The sequence below is a fragment of the Schistocerca americana genome, chromosome 7 (genome assembly GCF_021461395.2).
Source record: "Schistocerca americana isolate TAMUIC-IGC-003095 chromosome 7, iqSchAmer2.1, whole genome shotgun sequence".
In the NCBI taxonomy this organism is placed as follows: domain Eukaryota; kingdom Metazoa; phylum Arthropoda; class Insecta; order Orthoptera; family Acrididae; genus Schistocerca; species Schistocerca americana.
In genome coordinates, this window is record NC_060125.1 from 534648076 (window position 1) to 534670918 (window position 22843).

The window sequence follows — 22843 nt, forward strand, 5'->3', positions numbered from 1 at the left end:
GTACCTTTTAACTATCATCAATCGTTTCACACTCTGGCCAGAGGTGACATCAATTCCTGACATATCAGCTGAAAGAATGGCATGAGCTGTCATCAGTATGTGGATAGTTGATTTTGGTCTCCACTCCACATCTCCACGGATTGTAGAAGGCAAACTGGACCACAGCTTGCCCGACTCTGTGCACTCATCACCACCATATACCAACCAGCCAGCAATGAAATGGGCAAACGATGGTATCACATTTTGAAGGCTGTTCAACTTTGCCATAACACAGAGTGGACTACTGCACTACTTACTCACTCTTTCTTTCTTTCAGGGGTGTGGGTGGCACCAAAGATGTCGCGAAATTAGGGGGGCGGGGTGTGGGGAGGGTCTTAGAGAGAGCCTTTTATTCACATACGTCATTGTCGCACCCATCAATCACCACGCCATAGGAGGGTGCGAAACGGGAGTGCTGAAAAAGAGGAAACACCTTTCACTGTTTTGGATCACATTCAAATTTCATTGAAAGGTTTTGAACTTTCCCTAATGGTTCCACAGCGTATTCCAGAACAAAAACTGGAGTCGTACTACTGTCCAAAGTTGTCAGATCATGTACAATGAGGTTACAGCCCCACAATGTCCTTAAGAGTAGGTTTGAATCATCCAGAGGGTGTCAGCGGCATTCAACGTTGTCAAGAACATCATCCTGTTGCTCATCACACTGGAAACTGTCATTTTTGACTGTGAGATTTGTGGGAATCAACACCCCATGAGTGTAGGTGGTTTCATTGACACCCTTCATGTCATCTCCCTAGGCTTTTCATGTCGATTCTGAGTGGTAGTGTGTCCGAATCATTTTCCTCAACCACTCATTAGAAAACCACAAGATTTCTGGGCTGGGTGTCATGGTTCTGACATCCATCACAGGGGTGTCAAAAGAAGGGATGAAATGTGAGTAAGTAGCTTTGTGACAACCTTCCAATTGTGTGACATGGTCACGATGGCATTAGGCAGAATTGTGGTGGAATTTGGTGCCAATGTGACATCATCATGAACCCACTTTATACCTCACATGAACTTCTGAGCTGTGGCCTTCTTTTTACATGAATAACAATAACAACATCCAACACTCAACAAGCATTCAAGTAATTATAAATATTATAACAATTAAAGTCAAGAGAGACGAGGCATTCCCAAAAGGCGCAAGCTGTACAGGGTGTGTTCAAAAAGTAAGGTGAATATCTATTTTTACGCAAAAATCTTTATTTATTCATCAATTTTCATGTAGTCCCCTTCACAGTAATCCCCCTCAGATGCAGTAAACTGGTGTCAATGCCTCTTCCAATCCTCGAAGCACTCTCATAAGCACATTTTGTTAAAGCATTGAGTACTTCAAGCGATACAGTTTCTATTTCCTCAATCGTTGAAAATCTTCATCCTTTCATAGGTCTCTTCAGCTTTGGGAACACAAAAAAGTCGTTGGGGGCCAAATCTGGTAAATGTGTTGGCTGAAGAATGATTGCCATGTTGTTTTTGGCCAAAAAATCTCTCACAAGTAACGATGAATGAGCAGGTGCATTGTCATGATGCAAAAGCCAAACCATGGAAAAAGAAAAATAAATAAATAAATAAAAAATCAATAATCGAATGTACGTTGCCCATGCAATTTGAAAAGTCACCTTAGTTTTTGAGCATCCCTCATAAGATGGTGTTGTATTCACAACTACCAGTTTCATGTCAATATACAATATAGATGCACCTTCAGGTTTATAATGGTTATATTTCCATAATGTAGATAGACAATTATGAAGCCTTGGTTTTGGGAATTTATTCCCATTAGGAATCAAACTACATTGTAGGGCAGTCATAATAAAATTGAGTACACCCAAAAGATGCTTGACAAAATGTACAAAGCATGACTGCTGAATTAGCCAGGCTGGATAACGCCCCTAAGAATATATTACATAATCCAGTAGGCACCGGTTGTATAAAATCAATGTAAGTAAAATTTAAAATCTCGTGCGATGTGCGTACTTCCCCATATTGCTAACAGGCCTATATGGTGTAAGCAGCCTGTGGCGGTTACAATACACTGGAAGGCAGAAGGCAACCGTGCCAAAGAGGATAACTTCCCAAAAGATGGGGCTCCATAACTGTCCACCTACATTATGGAAATGTAACAATTATGAACCAGAAGATGCTTCTACACTGATATGAATCTGGTAGCTGCAAATGAAGCACCTCCATACAGCTATGCACCTTTTGGAAACAACTCTCATTCTAGACTTCAACTGTTGTAACTTTTATGATAATTTGAAAATATTGAGTGTCAAATGATGTTAATCTTACTCACAATGTATCTAAGCTGTGATTGCTCTCTCCAGAAAGTTTTTTTTTTCTTCATTTTTTTTCATGTGTCGACACCTTGCTATTCGAAGTGTCACCGTGCTGTATGGTTCTAAGCTTTTGTGACAGTACAGAGGAAGGTTGTGGGCACCTTTGAGTCAAATTTCAAATTTGTGCATTACCACAGGAGACAATTATGGGATTTTGAAAAGCGATACCCTTTTTTCTGTGGTGTATGTATTTTATCAGTAACTTCATTAAGAGCTGTTTTCTCTCTTATTAACATGCACTGATGCTCCAGAATGTAATACCCTTTCTGGTTCTCTATTACCCATTTTTCCACAAGAGTAATAAATAGAAAGTGCCTTACTTTTATTAATAGTTTTTCTCTCTGGGCTATTGGATTCATACCTCTCGGTTACTTTGTATTTAACCCTTCGTGACATTTGGATACAACGTGGCACATCTTCTGAGTGTTATAGCACCTGACTGGTTCCTTCTTTTTCTTCTAAGAATAGAATGCTGGAGCAGTTTCCTTCTCCACCGTAGGGCCACTCTGATGTACTTTTCATGTCCTGCAGAATCTTCACTTTCATGCTATCCCTATAATCATTATGCCTGAGCTTTTTAACCCCTTAATTATTGGTGCACATTCATCAGACATTCCTACTAGTGATACTGTACCTACACAGTCAACAGAAAAACTGAACACAATGTTCATCAGTAAATTTGATGTACATATGATCTGATTGATGAATTTGTCCATGTTCTTGCACTAATCTGGCTTTCTTGTGACACCTCCATCTTCAAAAACACTCTGTAACTTGTCCCAAACTTCTTTTTTCGTCACAGTTTTCTCTATGTCTACATAGTTCACTAGATCAATCAGCTATGATCTTACATTCCAGTCCTTACCTGTGCTGTACCATTCACTACATCCCATAAATCGTCCAAATGTAAGTACACTTCCATAGCCAATTTCCATGCAGCATAGTTCTCATGACCTACAAGTCACTATTTGTTTTGATTGTGCTGCACTCATTTTTCACATTTGCCTTTATTAGTAACAAGGACAGTATTAAATTATGCAATCTCTGGCACACCGGCTCATCTCAATAGCTTTCACAACATGCTTTCTCATTCAGGATTATTCCAATGACTTCTTTTCTTCTATATATCAGAACACTTATTCTGAACGCATTCACTGTTCTCTGGACCTGTAACTTGTTAGAACTAGTGCAGTGAAATAAATAATTCTGAATGCCAAACTGCAGAAATAGGGCCTGCTACATTTTAACATTCATGATTACATATGGAATTAGCATATTCACAGTATGTTGTCAAAGCAACAGCACAGACTATACAAAACACTGTTAGAGAGGTCTATTACAGTCTGTGCAGCACACTTTACTGAACACACATACTAAATATGTTGTTGTTGTCTTCAGTCCAGAGACTGGTTTGATGCAGCTCTCCATGCTACTCTGTCCTGTGCAAGCTGCTTCTTCATCTCCAAGTGCCTACAGAAACCTACATCCTTCTCAATCAGCATAATGCATTCATCTCTTCATCTCCCTCTATTATTTTTACCCTCCACGCTGCCCACCAATACTAAATTGGTAATCCCTTGATGCCTCAGAACATGTCCTACCAACCAATCCCTTCTTATAGTCAAGCTGTGCCACAAACTCCTCTTCTCCCCAATTCTATTCCGTACCCCCTCATTAGTTACGTGATCTACCCATCTAATCTTCAGCACTTTTCTGCAGCAACACATTTTGATAGCTTCTGTTCTCTTCTTGTCTAAACTAGTTATCGTCCATGTTTCACTTCCTTGCATGGCCACACTCCATACAAATACTTTCAGAAAAGACTTCCTGACACCTAAATCTATACTCGATGTTAACAAATTTCTCTTCTTCAGAAATGCTTTAATTTCCATTGCCAGTCTACACTTTATATCCTATCTACTTTGAGCATCACCAGTTATTTTGCTCCCCAAATAGCAAAACTCATTTACTACTTTAAGTGTCTCATTTCCTAATCTAATTCCCTCAGCATCACCCGACTTAATTCGACTACATTCCATTATCCTCGTTTTGCTTTTGTTTATGTTCATCTTATATCCTCCTATCAAGACACTGTCCACTATATTCATTCACTCTTCCAGGTCCTTTGCTGTCTCTGACAGAATTATAATCTCATTAGCAAACTACAAAGTTTTTATTTCTTCTCCATGCATTTAATTCCTACTCCAAATTTTTCTTTTCCTTCCTTTACTGCTTGCGCAATATACTGATTGAATAACATCGGAGATAGGCTACAACCTTGTCTCACTCCCTTCCCAACCACTACTTCCCTTTCATGCCCCTCTATTCTTATAACTGCCATCTGGTTTTTGTACAAACTATAAATGGCCTTTTGCTCCCTGCATTTCACCCCTGCCACCTTCAGAACTTGAAAGAGAGTATTCCAGTCAACATTGTCAAAAGCTTTGTCTAAGTCTACAAAAGAAACAAAGGTTTGCTTTCCCTTAATCTATTTTCTAAGATAAGTCGTAGGGTCACTATTGCCACACGTGTTCCAACACTTCTATGGAATCTACTGTTCATATATTGCCAACATATTTGGTATAAACTAACAACTTATGAACTGAATATTTTGGGTGGACAAATTCAGATAACTATACACAATACCCAAAACTGGACATACCAATATGATGATGTTGATAGCAGTGGGGGGTTCCTGAGAAAATTTCTTACAAATGACTACAAGAAGTTACCTTGTGTTTTGTGTATGTGGCTAAAACAAGGAGGAGCAGCATAACAATGAAATGCAGTGGTTGATCAGCCGTAATCTAGTAATTATACAGAAACAGGCACATGGTTAAACTTTTTACGTTTATGTGAAATTTGACAAGCCAGCCTTCTTACCCCATCTTGGGTCCACCCTGAGTGAGGTCAAAAACCTGCCGGGGATTTAACAGCCACTGGAACTTCTGAAGCAGTTTCGCCCCTTGATTTCCACCAGACTTTGGGTTAATAAACACAATCACAGGTTTCACAGATGTTGTAGGAATTGGCTTTATCACAAATGTCTTTTGGTCCTTGTCACTCTGTAAATGCAAACAGAAACTAATTACTTGCAGACATAAGGACAAAAACAACATATTATCAACATCTGGTTGTTATCTATTTATGTCACTCCACATGCCAACAGTCAATGGATGAAACATTAGCATGGAACTAAAGGACTTAACTTCTGAGGTCATCAGTTCTAAGGACATCACACACATCCATGCCCGAGGCAGGGTTAGAACCTGCGACCGTAGCGGTCGCGCGGTTCCAGACTGTAGCCCCTAGAACCGCTCGGCTACTAAGGCCGGCTCAATTAACTGTACTAAGAACTACTATATATGAATATTCTTATCATAAGCGGCTCTGCTGAGTCAAAAGCCACTTATAAAGTGCAACTATATTATCTAGAAAGCGTATCTGAACATTACACATCACAGAATGAGAACACACACTATTATTATTGCAAGTAATAATGTTTCCAGAGCAGAATGATGAATAGTGGATAAAAACTGCACTCAGGTAAAAATTGTGGGACATATGTGCTTTTACAGCATTGATGGAAAGTCATTTACAGTAAAAATACATTGGTCCTTTTTCACGTCATCAAGAAGTCATCTCTGATTACATACCTTCTCCTTGCTTTTTTTCTTGCTTGCAGTCTTTTTCTTTGGAGATTTTCGTAAACTGGATTTAAAACTTCCTCTTCGAGGCAGTTTAACAATCCACGAAGGAGGCACTACAATCTCCGCATGAATTCCTGAAACCACAGACAGCCACTTATCGGGTTGTGACAATAACAAAGCACAGAAATAAGGATGTGTAACATGTATAACAATAAAAGAAACAGACAATCTTGTGTTGGTGCTTCTTAAGTTTCCTGATAATCAAATTTATCTTACTTCAAATCGTTAATTATTTATTAGCCTCTGGCTGCAAGCATTATTTTTAATTTCTTCATTGCATAACCGATTTTGAGTCTGCACACACACACACACACACACACACACACACACACACTTTTCCACTCTTTAACCTGTCACCCTGTCTGTCAGTTACCAGTACACTTGTTAGGTAGGCATGTTGTATGAGAAGGTAATCAATTAAAGAGTACGCTTTTAAACATTGTTCAAATCGTTACTTGCCATCAAAGTCAGAATCTTTCAACATAGATACTTCATCCAAGAAATCTGTAGCACAGATAAGTCAATGTAAGAGAATATGTGTTTACAGAGTGAAATTCGGATACTTGTGATACCGTAAGTTCTGTCAGAACAAAATATTGAGGTCATCGGTCCCCAAGCTTACACACTACTTAATCTGACGTAAACGAACTTAACGCTAAGGTCAATACGCACACCCATGCCCAATGGAGGACTCGAACCTCCGGCGGAGGAAGCCGCGCGAGCCGTGACAACGCGCCCGCGTAAGTATAAATACTCTGAACCCTCTTCACATATAAAAATGTGTGTCACAACAAGAATGGAAGCTGTGGCATGGTTGTTGAGGTACCTGTAGCTGAGCAGTAAGTGTGGATCGACTGCCTGTGACTATACTCGATTTTTAAGGCAAAAACTACATAACTACGGCGTGATTAAGAAAAACGTTGATGGCTGCTAATACATTTGAATATCTTAAAGTTTCATTTAACGTAACTCAGTAATAATATATCTAACAATGGGAAATCCAGGATGGAATGTAAGTGTGGGTGTGTGTGTGTGACGAAGGCCTTAATGGCCGAAAGCTTTGTTGTGCCTATCTGCGACTCAGCATCTCCGCTATATGGTGAATACCAACTTTCCTTTTCATAACATTGTTGTAACAATATATGTAATACGTAAGTAGGACCCACTTCCAAGAGCGCAACAACACCACTGTACGTGTGCTACGGCTTCTGACCAATCATCGTGTTTGTGTTTGTTTACGTCAGGTTCATTCTTATGATGAACAGAGTATAGCTAAAAGATATTTCGCATGTACGTTTACATCCCATGATTGTTGTTTCAAGACAATTACTGATTGCAATTTATTTATGTACTTTTTTGAAGTGGTATCTTGATTTTGTAGCCCAAGAAAAAATGAATGGAACATTGGAACTTCAAAGATCGGCAACACACGAGAAATATGGGAGAGAAAGGCCGAAAAGCCTCTTGTTTACAGCCTCACTGTGTGCAAATCCGGCCTCGACTGTAGCTTGTATGCATCTTTTTGCATTCATTTTAATCTTCTAATTAAGAAATGTAGGCTGTTTAATCTTCTTGACTGCAGGGAGATTTGTTATATTCTGGCGGCAGGTCTTCAACAATCTGCCTGAAGAGAGAGAGAGAGAGAGAGAAAACTGAGACGCGAATCAAAAAGTATCTGTCGCACTATAATGCAGCTGCCACAGATTTGACTGTTAGAGCCATTTCTGGCGCTTGTCTACTGCGCCCAGTGAAATGCGGACATTACCCCTTATCCACGAATAAATTTTCATCGCTCTTTATGACGTCGTGAGCTTTTACGGGTTTTCGTGCCACTGACGCAGCAAATACATCATTTTTATGGTTTCAACAATTCTTAGTCAAGGTGATTTCTGTGGAAAGTAACACTTATTTAGCGAAATTTTTCTTTTTTAAAATTTAAATTATTATAATGGCACTCATTAGCATGAAATATAACTCTTTTGTTAAATGACGTTTGCAGCACAAAACATGTATATGTTTTATGCTATAAAGTGGGCTGTATATAATGTGCCTGCGCTGTTGTTGTTGTGGTCTTCAATCCAGAGACTGGTTTGATACAGCTCTCTATGATACTCTTTCCTGTGCAAGCTGCTTCATCTCCCAGCACCTACTGCAACCTACATCCTTCTGAATCTGTTTAGTGTACTCATCCCTTGGTCTCCCTCTACGATTTTTTACCCTCCACGCTGCCCTCCAATACTAAATTGGTGATCCCTTGATGCCTCAGAATATGCCCTACCAACCGGTCCCTTCTTCTAGTCAAGTTGTGCCACAAATTTCTCTTCTCTCCAATTCTATTCAATACCTCCTCATTAGTTATGTGATCTACCCATCTAATCTTCAGCATTCTTCTGTAGCACCACATTTTGAAAGCTTCTATTCTCTTCTTGTCTAAACTATTTATCGTCCATGTTTCACTTCCATACATGGCTACACTTCATACTAATACTTTCAGAAACGGCTTCCTGGCACTTAAATCTAAACTCGATGTTAACAAATATCTCTTCTTCAGAAACGCTTTCCTTGCCATTGCTAGTCTACATTTTATATCCTCTATACTTCGACCATCATCAGTTATTTTGCTCCCCAAATAGCAAAACTGTCCGATTTCCTAATCTAATTCCAGCAGCATCACCTGATTTAATTCGACTTCATTCCATTATCCTCTTTTGCTTTTGTTGATGTTCATCTTATGTCCTCCTTTCAAGACATTGTCTATTCCGTTCAACTGCTCTTCCAGGTCCTTTGCTGTCTCTGACAGAATTACAATGTCATCCGCGAACCTCGAAGTTTTTATTTCTTCTCCATGGATTTTAATACCTACTCCGTATTTTTCTTTTGTTTCCTTTACTGCTTGCTCAATATACAGATTGAATAACATTGGGGATATGCTACAACCCTGTCCCACTCCCTTCCCAACCACTGCTTCATTTTCATGTCCCTCGACTCTTATAACTGCCATCTGGTTTCTGTACAAATTGTAAAATAGCCTTTTGCTCCCTGTATTTTACCCTTGTCACTTTCAGAATTTGAAAGAGAGTATTCCAGTCAACATTGTCAAAAACTTTCTCTAAGTCTACAAATGCTAGAAACGTAGGTTTGCCTTTCCTTAATCTATCTTCTAAGATAAGTCGTAGGGTCAGTATTGCCTCACGTGTTCCAACATTTCTGCGGAATCCAAACTGATCTTCCACGAGGTCGGCTTCTACCAGTTTTTCCATTCGTCTGTAAAGAATTCGCGTTAGTATTTTGCAGCCGTGGCTTATTAAACTGATAGTTCGGTAATTTTCACATCTGTAAACACCTGCTTTCTTTGGGGTTAGAATTATTATATTCTTCTTGAAGTCTGAGGGTATTTCGCCTGTCTCATACATCTTGCTCACCAGATGGTAGAGTTTTGTCAGGACTGTCTCTCCCAAGGCTGTCGGTAGTTCTAATGGAATGTTGTCTACTCCCGGATCCTTGTTTCGACTTAGGTCTTTCAGTGCTCTGTCAAACATTTCACGCAGTATCATATCTCTCATTTCATCTTCGTCTATATTCTCTTCCATTTCTACGATTTGTCCTCAAGAACATCGCCCTTGTATAGACCCTCTATATACTCCTTCCACCTTTCTGCTTTCCCTTCTTTGCTTAGTACTGGTTTTCCATCTGTGCTCTTGATATTCATGCAAGTAGTCCTCTTTTATACAAAGGTCTCTTTAATTTTCCTGTAGTCAGTATCTATCTTACACTTCGTGATATGTGCCTCTACATCCTTACATTTGTCCTCTAGCCATCCCTGCCTAGCCATTTTGCACTTCCTGTCGATCTCATTTTTGAGACTTTTGTATTCCTTTTTGCCTGCTTCATTTACTGCATTTTTGTATTTTCTCCTTTCATCAATTAAATTCAATATCTCTTCTGTTAGCCAAGGATTTCTATTAGCCCTCATCTTTTTACTTACTTGATATTTTTTAACATTTGTTGGTGATATATTGGTTTATTATATGTATTACGAGAATTACACCACATACAATATCCCAGTCTAAATCATTTACCATAATCTTCCACAACATGAATTTTTATCATATTGTTGCACCAAAAATCATTTACTGGGTATGACTGAGTACAACGGAGACATCTGCCGCGGCTGATACAAGAGGCAGCAGAAGCTGCCAGTTCGGCAGGTCAAAGTTACATCATGGGCTACCTGCTGATATCGCAAATACTGTCTCCAAGACGCCGACCTATCACCACAAAGCCCGACACAGCAGAGGGGACAGAGTTCTGATATTGTCGACGTAGCGGAAAAGCGGAGCCACTGTGGTTTAGGTGACTGCTTCATGTTCGAGCCATCTCCTGTTGTGGCTTCAGGGTTGCCAACCGTATGGTTTTGGGCCGGACAGTCAAATTTTTAAATGAAAACTGTGATGTCCGGTCGAACGTCCCGACATGGAGTGAAAAGTCTGGTTTTTGGTCCCCCTTGGGCTAAATTCGTATTTACTAATTTAATTTTTTTTTAATTTTTTACAGAATGGAAACAAAGCCCCATGCTTCTTGACAGAGCGTAGGAGAACGATGCGGGGGACCCGCACCGCCTTATTAGGCAAGGTCCTCATGGAGGTGCTTTGCCGTTGCTTTCCTCCGACCGTAATGGGGATGATGATGATGATGATGATGATGATGAAGACACTACAACACCCAGAAACCGAATAATGAAAATACAGTTAAACTTCTCAATTTCATTATTCTTTGGCTTCAAGGACTTAAAAGCACTTACTTTAGTTCAAAAAGGGGTCCACTACTCAGGAACACTCATCTTCAATAATTTGCCAACAAACATAAAAAATTTAGTTACAAATGAAGATCAATTTGAAAGGAGCCTGAAAGACTTACTAGCGGCCAACTCCTTCTACTCCACTGACGAATTTTTTAATAGAAACAAATGATGTATTGTATATATTCATACTATTAGTATTGTTATTTCAGCTTTAAAAAATAAAAACTAAATAAAAAATAAAAAGCGACATGTTCCACATCCACGAGGACCTCCTCAACACGGATCTATGGAGCGAAAAACTAATCTAATCTAATCTAGTATTTTGTGTCAGATTGCGTCACAAGTTGGGAGCAATGGTAAGAGGTCGCAACGAATTCCAATATATTTTAATACAAATTGGAGCGTGCATTTGTTCGACAAGTCGTGTCACAGAGACTTTGTATTTTTGTTAAACCGCGGTGTCCATTGTCAAGTCATTTGAAAACCGCTTCGATATGAACGAACTACGAAAGAAAGATCAATAATAGCTTGTAAATTCTTATGACAGCTACATGTCCTTCCACATGGACACTAAAGCAGAGTTGCAATATCAGTTTATGTCTATTTGTTCTTCTGCACAGTTATATTGCATTACGGCAAAAAGCAAAAAGACAAAACAAACCGTGACAATGTCGAATTTTCATTTTATTATCAGTGCGTGCATTAAGGACCTACTACATCTACATCCATAGTCCGCAAGCCACCTGACGGTGTGTGGCGGAGGGTACCTTGAGTATCTCTATCGGTTCTCCCTTCTATTCCAGTATCGTATTGTTCGTGGAAAGAAGGATTGTCGGTATGCGTCTGTGTGGGCTCTAATCTCTCTGATTTTATCCTCATGGTCTCTTCGCGAGATATACGTAGGAGGGAGCAACATACCTGCTTGACTTTTCGGTGAAGGTATGTTCTCGAAACTTCAACAAAAGCCCGTACCGAGCTACTGAGCGTCTCTCCTGCAGAGTCTTCCACTGGAGTTTATCTATCATCTCCGTAACGCTTTCGCGATTACTAAATGATCCTGTAACGAAGCGCGCTGCTCTCCGTTGGATCTTCTTTATCTCTTCTATCAACCCTATCTGATACGGATCCCACACTGCTGAGCAGTATTCAAGCAGTGGGCGAACAAGCGTACTGAAACCTACTTCGTTTTCGGATTACATTTCCTTTTAGGATTCTTCCAATGAATCTCAGTCTGGCATCTGCTTTACCAACGATCAACTTTATATGATCATTCCATTTTAAATCACTCCTAATGCATACTCCCAGATAATTTATGGAATTAACTGCTTGCAGTTGCTGACCTGCTATTTTGTAGCTAAATGATAAGGGATCTATCTTTCTATGTATTCGCAGCACATTACACTTGTCTACATTGAGATTCAATTGCCATACCCTGCACCATGCGTCAATTCGCTGCAGATCATCGTGCATTTCAGTAAAATTTTCCTTTGTTACAACCTCTCGATATACCACAGCATCATCCGCAAAAAGCCTCAGTGAACTTCCGATGTCATCCACAAGGTCATTTATGTATATCGTGAATAGCAACGGTCCTACGACACTCCCCTGCGGCACACCTGAAATCACACTTACTTCGAACGACTTCTCTCCATTGAGAATGACATGCTGCGTTCTGTTATCCAGGAACTCTTCAATCCAATCACCCAATTGGTCTGATAGTCCATATGCTCTTACTTTGTTCATTAAACGACTGTGGGGAACTGTATCAAACGCCTTGCGGAAGTCAAGAAACACGGCATCTACCTGGGAACTCATATCTATGGCCCTCCGAGTCTCGTGGACGAATAGCGCGAGCTGGGTTTCTCACGATCATCTTTTTCGAAACCCATGCTGATTACTACAGAGTAGATTTCTAGTCTCCAGAAAAGTCATTATACTCGAACATAATACGTGTTCCAAAATTCTACAACTGATCGACGTTAGTTCTGCACATCTGATCGACGTCCCTTCTTGAAAACGGGGATGACCTGTGCCCTCTTCCAACCCTAATTTTAAAAAGAATACCGCTGTCGAAGAAATGAACGCACCACGCATACCCATTGTTGCGCGCGGCTTACTGATGCAGTGAATTATTTTCTTGTGGCTGTATTAGTTGAATCGCACACGGCATGCTTCTAGTTTAAAATTGAAGTGTTTAAGAAAGGCATTGTAGTGACGGAGTGATACGCGTACGTACATAGCATTGTATTATAGTGAGCTTCTCAACTGTAGCAAGCTAAACAAGAGAGCCCTCAGCGTCATATCAATGACAAATGGCTATAATAAACAGGCTTTTTGGGGTGGCTTTAAATACAAGATGAATATGCCGGATATTGTAAAACATGCCGTGTAAGTTTTACAGTGAAATACGACTCAATGAAAGCGGTAAAGCATGCCAGTACTAAGACTCATATTGATAAGGCGCTGTATGTGTTACGAAACTCCAATGTTCAAATGTATTTCGTGTCAGCGGGAACTAGTAAGAAAGAGGAAGTGTCAGCAAAGGAACTAATATTAACAGATCATGGAGCGAAACATCATCACAGTTACCTTTCACAAGACTGTGTAAATGCTTTTCTATCTGACTGTTTGTCAAAGATTCGAAACTATCATTCAAAATTCACTGTAGACAGACTAAAACTGACGTTATAGTAGAGAATGTATTGGCTCCACATTCTCTGCAACCAATTCTGAAAAAGTTGGTACAATTACATTTTTGATCGCATGTGATGCTTCAAATAAACGAAATATGAAATTATTTCCAGTTGCTATGCGATACTTCGGTCAAGAAATGGGAACGACTACAGCTGTTATTGATTTTTTACGAATACACAACTTCTATAGTCAAGAGGCTTAAAGTAGCGTCATTAAGACTGGTCTTTCAGGATCGCAGTTAGTTGCTTACCGTGCGGACAACTGTTCCGTCAATTACGGGAAGAACCAATCTGTTTACATTGAACTGGAAACAGTGCTTGAAGCACCACATCTTATTACAGGACATTGTCACATGAATATACTGCACAATACTGCGAAATGTGGACTACAACTACTGTCATACGATGTTGAATCGTTAGCGGTTAAGGTATTTAATGAGTCTTCTTCGAGTGCGAAGAAGATGAGTTAGATGAACTTTTGTGAGTACTTGCAGTCAGATTACTCCGCACTATTCCAGCATGTTCCTACACGCTATTTTAATCTTTTTTTAGCTGTAGAAAGATTGCTTCAGAACTAGCCATTGATGCAGTCCTATTTTCTAAGCCAGAGTGAAGGCAATATTGCCGAACTTATCTGGATATTCGCAGCCTATGCAAAAGACAGTGAAGTGGACAATGAAATAACACTCCCAGAGATTTACATTTATTTTGTCCACAATGTTATGCATTTCTTTAATACAACCATAAAACATGTGGAAAGTGATTATATACAGATAAATGAAATATATTCTGTACTACTAATGTTGTACGGCGCTGCGGTCGACAACGCCTATAAAAGATAAGGGTTTGGCGCAGTTGTTGGATCGGCTACTGCCGCTACTACGGCAGGTTATCAAGATTTAAGTAAGTTTGAAAGTGGTGTAATAGTCGGCGCACGAGCGATGGGACACAGCATCTCCGAGGAAGCGATGAAGCGGGGATTTTCCCGTACGACTATTTCACGAGTGCCCCGTGAATATCAGGAATCCGGTAAAACATCGAATCTCCGACATCGCTGCTGCGAAAACGGTCCTGCAAGAACGGAACCAACGACGACTGAAGAGAATCGTTCCATGTGACAGAAGTGCAACCCTTCAGCAAATTGCTGCAGATTTCAGTGCTGGGCCATCAACAAGCGTCAGCGTGCGAACCATTCAACGAAACATCATCGATATGGGCTTTCGGTGCCGAAGGCCCACTCGTGTACCCTTGATGGCTGCACGACACAATGCTAAAGTTGTATCGAGCGGATGAACATGTGTGGGTAAGGGAATAATCTCATGCATCCTTGGACCCTGCATGACAGCAGGGAACTGTTGCAGCTGGTGGAGGCTCTGTAATGGTGTGCGGCGTGTGCAGTTGGAGTGATATGGGACCCCTGATACGTATAGATACGACTCTGACAGGTGACACGTACGTAAGTATCCTGTCTGATCATCTGCATCCAGTCATGTCCTTTGTGCATCCCGAGGAACTTGGGCAATTCCAGCATGACAATGCGACACCGGACAAGTCCAGAATTTCTACAGTGTGGCTCCAGGGACACTCGTCTGAGTTTAAACACTTCCGCTGGCCACCAGGCTCCCCACACGTGAACATAATTGAGCATATTTGGGACGCCTTGCAACGTGCTGTTCAGAAGAGATCTCAACCCCCTCGTAGTCTTATGGATTTATGGCCAGCCTGCAGGATTCATGGTGTCAGTTACCTCCAGCACTGCTTCAGGCATTAGTCGAGTCCATGCCGCGTCGTGTTGCGGCATTTCTGCATGTTCGCGGGGCCCCTGTACGATATTAGGCAGGCGTACCAGTTTCTTTGACTTTTCAGTGTAGACAAATTGCACAATGGTTTAGAAAGTGGCAGTTGACCCTGAACATTAAAGCGTATGAGAGTCTCTACGTAAGTATTAAAAAAAATTCCTTGAAGTTCGGCTATACAATAAATCACACAAACTTAAAGATTGTCAATGAAGCTAAATACCTAGGGATTACAATTACAAACTACTTAAAGTTCATCTAGAAAATGATGTGGAAAAGGCGAAACAGTGAATGCTTTTTATTGGCAGAACAATAAATGTGCTAAAGAGACTGCCTACATTACCCGTATCATCTTTTTCAGTATTGCTGTGCGGTATGGAGTCTTTAGCAGATGTGATTGACAGAAGACATCGAGAAAGTGCAAAGAACGGCAGTTCGTTTCGTATTATCGCGAAATATGGTAGAATGTGTCACGGATGTGATACGTGAGGTGGATTTAAAAAAGTTTTTCCTCGTCACTAAATTTCAAACACCAACTTTCCCCTCTGAATGCGAAAAAAATTTACTGTCATCTACCTATACAGAGAAATGGCTATCGAAATGAAGTAAGAGAACTTGGAGCTCGCATGGAAAGATTTAGGTGTTCATTTTTCGCCAGGTGCTATTCGAGAAGGGACGGTCGAGAAATAATCTAAAAGTGTTTCTAAGAACTCTCTGCCAAACACGTAATTGTGGACTGCAGAGCAGTGATGTAGTTGTTGGTCACCTGCCGTGGGTAAGCTCCTGCAGATGGTTTTCTTTTGAAAATGCCAATCCACTGTGGCAGATGAGGCAAACTTCACAAGAGTAGGAATTTTAAACCTTTCGAAAGCAACATTTGTGGGCAGATTAAAGTCTTCGTTGCACAATTCAGGCTAGACATCATCAGCAGTTTAAATTTCGGGTAGAACTGAAGGTGACAGTGTGGCAATCTACCAGAAATTTAATCAAATCACTATTCCAGATTTGCAAAAGGATGTGCTGCCTGCGAATACGACGAATCATCTGGTTTATGCATGATACGGCTGCAGTATAGTTTTATCACATTTTATACGACATTCACTGGATGATATCAACCTTGATGTGTGGTTACGTGGTGGAAAACTTTCTGCATGTCCTGTACTTTCCTACGAACTCAAACCTTTGGATAATTATCTGTGTAGCCATCTAAAAAAATTTGTTTACGAATCAGATATTCTTAGTGCAGAGAGCCTTCATCAACGTGTTACGAAAGACTGCGAAACTACTCAACACCAACGAGGGAAATAATTACACATAGTAGCCCACATGGTTCCATCTTAGAGCCCTTCATTTCTCTTGTGTACATCAATGACCTTTCATCTGTAACCTCCTCCTTTTTCTTGCGTTACGGTCTCTGTTGGACCACGGGTAGCTCCTTCGTGGACTGCATTTTCCTCTTCTTCTCCCAGAACCTCTTCATTCTTTCTGTTCTTCTCTCCCGCTCCTCTTCCGTGATCTTCAGTGTCCGTTTCTCCTGTCGGCTCCACTGGTGGCACTCTAATCTTTTTCCTGTATTCTTCTCTGTCATTGGTATCCGGCATATTGGTCGGTGTGTATTTGTTCCTCCAATTTTCCTTTCCTTCGACCTTGATCTCCAATTCCAACCAGTCCTTCCGAAGTTCAACAAGCCACTTGGTTCCTGTTTTTCCCCTTGTCCTCCCTGTTGTTTCCCACACTCTTCGTCATTCTGTCTATACTCATCCTAACTACTTGTCCAGCAAACCCTGCCCTTTTGAGTCTGATTTCCCCGAATATTGTTCTCATGTTCTGGTACAATTCTTCCCTAGGTTTTCGCATCCACCTCTCTCCACCTCTTTTGAGACCTTGTATTTTTCTCTCTTTTTTATCTAGTTGTTCTGCCCCATTTCTTCCTAGTGTCATCGTCTCAGCAGCATATAATACTGCATTCCTTACCGTTGTAGTGGCTTATCTTTGCCTCTGTGGATACATTCTTTTTATTGTATATCTCTCTCGTCATGCAGAAGGCTGACCTCATCTTCTCTATCCTCTCTGATATTCCCTCGTTGCTCCTGTTCCTTCTTGTTATAAATTCTCACAGGCATTTGTCCACCATTTGCACAGTGCCTTCCGGTGTTTCCCAGTCTGCAGTGGTATTTAATGGCTTTGCCTTGTTATAGGCGATCATCAGTCCCACCTTTCTGGCTGCCTTACTTAAGTTGTCGAGTTGTGTCTTTGCGTCTTCTTCCGTCTCACTTACTATTCCTATGTCGTCCGCAAAGGCTAGGCAGTCCACTTGAGCCCTGTTGTCCTTTTTAACCCCCACATGGGTCTTTGGTATTCCCATTTCCTCGTTTATTGCTATCCACTGCCTGATCACTTCGTCCAGTGCTATATTGAACAACAATGGTGACAAGATACCAAGTTTCTTTTGTTTGTAGATAATACAAACTACGCAATAATTTGCAAATCAAGTACAGTTTTAAAGAGATCGGGTAACGAAATTTTCATGGACATTAATAAATGGTTCCCAGCCAATTCTTTAAAAAAAACATACTACATGCAGATAAGAAATTTTAAGTGGAATACCAAAAGTATATACCTAGAATACGACGACAAGCAGATAGAGAAACTTGAAGTGTTAAATTCTTGATAATAAATTCAACTGCGAGAGGAGTATACTACAGAACTGCTGAAGTGCCACAATAATGCAAGGCGAATGTTGTCAGACGTAGGCCACAAAAAAAGCTGGCATACTATGGTAACTTTCTTCCACGGTATCATACGAAATTATTTTTTGGGGTAGTTCATCAAGCCGAGTTACTTTTCCGGGTTAAAAAAATCGTATAATAAGAATTATTTGCAGTGTGAACTCAAGAACATCGTGCAAAGGGCTATTTACGGAACTAGCGATACCATTCACTGCTTCCCAATGTATTTATTCCTTAATGAAATTTGTAATTAAAAATACACTAAGACAAAAAACTATGATTTCCGCTTCGAAATGAACCCCCAATGATCAGCGAAGACGTGCCTGGGGAAGCCTCAGAAAGCGGTGGGTTACCAGCCCGAGTGTCGCCAGCCACGAGGCCCGACAACGAGTGGGCGCGAAACCCCTACAAACACAGCGGCACGTTTGTTGCTCTTCATGGCAGCCATCGTGGTGTAAGGTGCCTCTTACGTGAGGAAGACATTTTTACCAGTTTTAATAAATTATTGTCTCTTATTGATGTATTCACGATAGTTAGGAAGTGCTGTAGTCCGTAGCCGACCATGAATCAGAGAGCATTTCGCACGCTGCTGGCTAGGTGACGAAGCGACCATATGTTGAGCGTAGTGGGGTGGGGCTCGGCGCTGGACCGTAGCAACAAGCGTCAGCCTGGGAAATATACATTACTGGAAGTACCATCATCTTGGCGCCAAGTCACCGACTTTGTTTAATTATATTTAATAATTAAAGTCATTTATGGCAACATGAATACTAGAAGGAGCCTCTGGATGTTTAAAACTATTTATCATAATTTTGCCTCGTTAAAATTCACACCCGTTGATTAACGAATGCATATCTTAGTAACTACGAACTCGATCGGAAATCCACGAACTGTGACGAAACTGGTAAGAGATACGGACTGCGTGCCAAAGTCGGCAGTCGGCATTAAGAGCTCTTCCTGTCTTGTTCGATGGTAGCCATGCTCTCGGTTATGAGTAGTTTGTGACATGAGTGTTTCATTATTGATCTAATAGGAATAAAAGTGATATTACGGCACTCTGAATGTTAATTTCGAGTAAATAGATACCCCAAAGTTGATCGACAGCAATTTAAGATAATTAGCTTCCACCGACAGAGACATCCAATGCGCCAATGAAGAATCTGCACGGGGCGACATTTACTAGAGCTGCACCGCGCACAGGTAGGAGGAAATCCGACGACACAACCCACCAAGGCGGATCAAGGAAGGTCCGACTTACACTCGCAAATTCCGGGTGGAAATGCTAACCAGTCACACTGTACCTTCTACGGACACGCGCCTAAGCTGAGTAATAACAGTATCAGTTTAGAAGCGAGGGGATCTTGCAGTGAGCTTAAATTTCAGCAAGATAAAGGCCGGTCGCACAAGGCGAGAGTTTCCATTACTAGTCTTCGTGCTTGCCAAACCATACTTTGGCCAGCAAAGTCGCCTGGTGCCTCCCCAATAGAGAACGTTTGGAGCATTACGGGCAAGGTCCTCCAACCAGCTCAGGATTCTGACGATCTAACCCGACAATTAGAATTTGGCACGATATCCCTCAGGAGGACATCCAACGAGTCTGTCAGTCAGTGAAAAGCCGTCCGCCCCTGGTAGCTGAGAGGTCAGCGCGACGGAATGTCATACGTAACGGCCCGGGTTCGATTCCTGGCTGGGTCGGAGATTTTCTCCGTTCAGGGACTGGGTGTTGTGTTGTCCCTATCATCATCATTTCATCCCCTTCGACACGCAAGTCGCCGAAGTGGCGTCAACTCGAAAGACTTGCACCAGGCGAACGGTCTACCCGACGGGAGGCCCTAGCCACACGGCATTTCCTAGTGACAAGCCGAATAACTGCTTGCATAAGGCCCAGAAGTGGACCAACACATTACTGACCTGCTCAATTTCTGAAGGTCTTTCTCTTGAATAAATCATTCAATTTTTCTCAAATGGTGATCACTAGTCTGTCTCTACATCTACATCACCTCACATCTACCGATTTCCGCCTTTTTCGGAAATTTCCTTCGTGTTGCATCGTTCTTTTTTGTCTTAGAGTGATTTTTTTTTTTCAATTCGTGGAATCAGTACCAGAACTAAGAGTAAATCTCACAAAGATTTAAGGTCTCTTACGTTTTAACCGAACGGCTTCTTCTACTCAGAAACAAAAACTTCAAAAACTTACCAGCAGGTATAGAAAATTAGCTACTAATAAAGTTCAGTTTAAGAGAAGCCCAAGAGATTTAATGGTAGTCACTCCTTGCACTTCACTGATGAATTTCTTAGCGTAACCGGCTGATGTGTATGTTACAAATAACATCAAATAAAGCAGTAGCACGATCTCACTTCTGTAAAAATTCAGTGCAGTAATGATCATTGTAAATAAATGTTGTAAAATGATATTCTTGTTTGATGATGCATGGCTACATATAGCCTAAGTATTATCATATGCGGCGCCGTGTATTCTGCCAGGTTATTTAATACCCTTTAAATAAAAATATGCTTTTTTTTTTACTTATTTCACATCCATGAGAGCCATTACACTTGAGGTCTGTAAAAAGTACATTAGTATACTTGTTTTTCTTTTTAAATATTTATTGTGTATTCTTGATATATTCTAGAGAAGGAGGAGGCCATTTAGAGACGGAGCACAAGCTTGGATTGTGGAAGGATGGGGAAGGAAATCGGTTGCGTCCTTTCAAAGGAACCATCCCGGTATTTGCCTAAAGCGATTAGGGAAATCACGGAACACCTAAATCAGGATGGTTGGACGCGGGCTTGAACTGTCGTCCTCCCGAATGCAAGTCCAGTGTGCCATCTCTCTCGGTACATATTCTAGAGCCCGGAAGATCTCGTCACTATGGATCCACTGGAACGAAAAAGTACATCTGACCTAATCAGGTCCCGATGAATGCATGCTTGTGTGAAAGAAAGAAGAGCGTGTTTAAGACATTTTTATGTGTTCCTTACGTCAGAACATTATATAAGTCCTTTCATTAACAGCTAAAAAAGCTTGCTTAAATGGATTTTCTTATTATGGTGTGACAAATGTCTGTAACACGCTGTATATGTTACGTGAAACATGCAGAATAACAATAATTAGTCAGAAGTATTGTGGTAAGAGGAGACATACCAAGATTACACTCCTCTCCAATCTTCTGAAGATTGAAGCAGGACTCCTTGTTGTGGTAGGCCGTCTTGCACCACGAACAGCTGATCGCCACAATCTCTTTAGAGCTGAAGGACAGCTTCGACTGGAACGACTGGAAGAAACAAAAACAACAACCATCAGCGTTCATGTCTAGCTGTATAAAGAACAGACTTATCACATTAAAACTATAAACTACTCTTATACATATCCAACACCGTTCAAGCATGTGTTCTTTTAGAACGAGATACTTTAATTTATATCTACACAGCAATGAAAACAGTTTAAAATTTGAGGTTTTCTACCGCCAACGTTTATATTTTTTTTTTTTTTCCTTTACGTCATAGATTTGGTTCATGTCACACGTATTATACATCTCTAGTGTTACCAGAAATATACAAATTTGGTGGATGAAAGAAATATACATGGGACCCATCATCATAGAACGAAGCTGGTTGTGTCAGATCTTGACTGGTCCGCTACCTCGTCCGGCGTAGCCCCACAGAAAATGTATCAGACTATTTGGAAAGTGGGTGAAACGTACCAAAGAACATCGCCGCATTTGACGCTTCAGACAGGAGTAACTTTGAGTGGCGGTCTGACGGCTTTGAGTCTGTTTATTCAGGTGTGTAACTGTTGTTTTTGATGGCTGCAAATATCTGCGTTGTGAAGAGCTCACGGGAACGAATAGTTGTGACGCAGTTCTCGCCTCCAGGACGACGAACGCGCGGGGGAGGAGGAACGAGGGGGGGGGCGCGCGCGCGCGGGGTAGGAGGAACGAGGGGGGGGGGGGCGCGCGCGCGGGGGAAGAGGAACGAGGGGGGGGGGGCGCGCGCGCGCGGGGGAGGAGGAACGAGGGGGGGGGGGCGCGCGCGCGCGGGGGAGGAGGAACGAGGGGGGGGGGGGCGCGCGCGCGCGGGGGAGGAGGAACGAGAGGCCGCGCGCGGGGGGGAGGAGGAACGAGAGGGCGCGCGCGCGCGGGGGAGGAGGAACGAGAGGGCGCGCGCGCGCGGGGGAGGAGGAACGAGAGGGCGCGCGCGCGCGGGGGAGGAGGAACGAGAGGGCGCGCGCGCGCGGGGGAGGAGGAACGAGAGGGCGCGCGCGCGGGGGAGGAGGAACGAGAGGGCGCGCGCGCGGGGAGGAGGAACGAGAGGGCGCGCGCGCGGGGAGGAGGAACGAGAGGGCGCGCGCGGGGGAGGAGGAACGAGAAGGCGCGCGCGGGGGAGGAGGAACGAGGGCGCGCGCGGGAGGAGGAAGGAGGGCGCGCGGGGGAGGAGGAAGTAGGATGGGGGGGAGGAGGAAGGAGGACGTGGGGGAGGCGGAAGGAGGACACGGGGGAGGAGGAAGTAGGGCAAAAGATGAGAGTTTACTGTCTCATATACATTGAGGTTCTTGTATTAGGGGAACTAGTTCTGTTGGACAAGGATGGGGAGGAAATCGTGTGTGACCATCTTGGCAGTACAGGCATTTACCATTTGAGATTTTGAGGTCGAGAAGGAAATATCACAGTACATTTATCAATGTGATTCGTGTCAGAGTCGTCAGTTTGATGGATCAAAGTTGGTGCTCAGTGAGG

General features: G+C 42.0%; 1 protein-coding gene across 4 annotated transcripts in view; it reads right to left on the bottom strand.

Annotated features, from left to right (window-relative positions):
• The window catches only part of LOC124621858 (eye-specific diacylglycerol kinase), a 637666-nt gene that overhangs the window by 169418 nt on the left and 445405 nt on the right, over nt 1–22843 (bottom strand). For all 4 annotated transcript variants that reach the window (XM_047147315.1, XM_047147314.1, XM_047147313.1 and 1 more), the window contains exons 4-6: nt 21253–21382; nt 6035–6162; nt 5262–5443 (exon numbers count right to left, since the gene is read on the bottom strand). In XM_047147315.1, coding sequence (XP_047003271.1) covers nt 5262–5443; nt 6035–6162; nt 21253–21382 — 440 coding nt within the window. The remainder of the gene's footprint in view (nt 1–5261; nt 5444–6034; nt 6163–21252; nt 21383–22843) is intronic.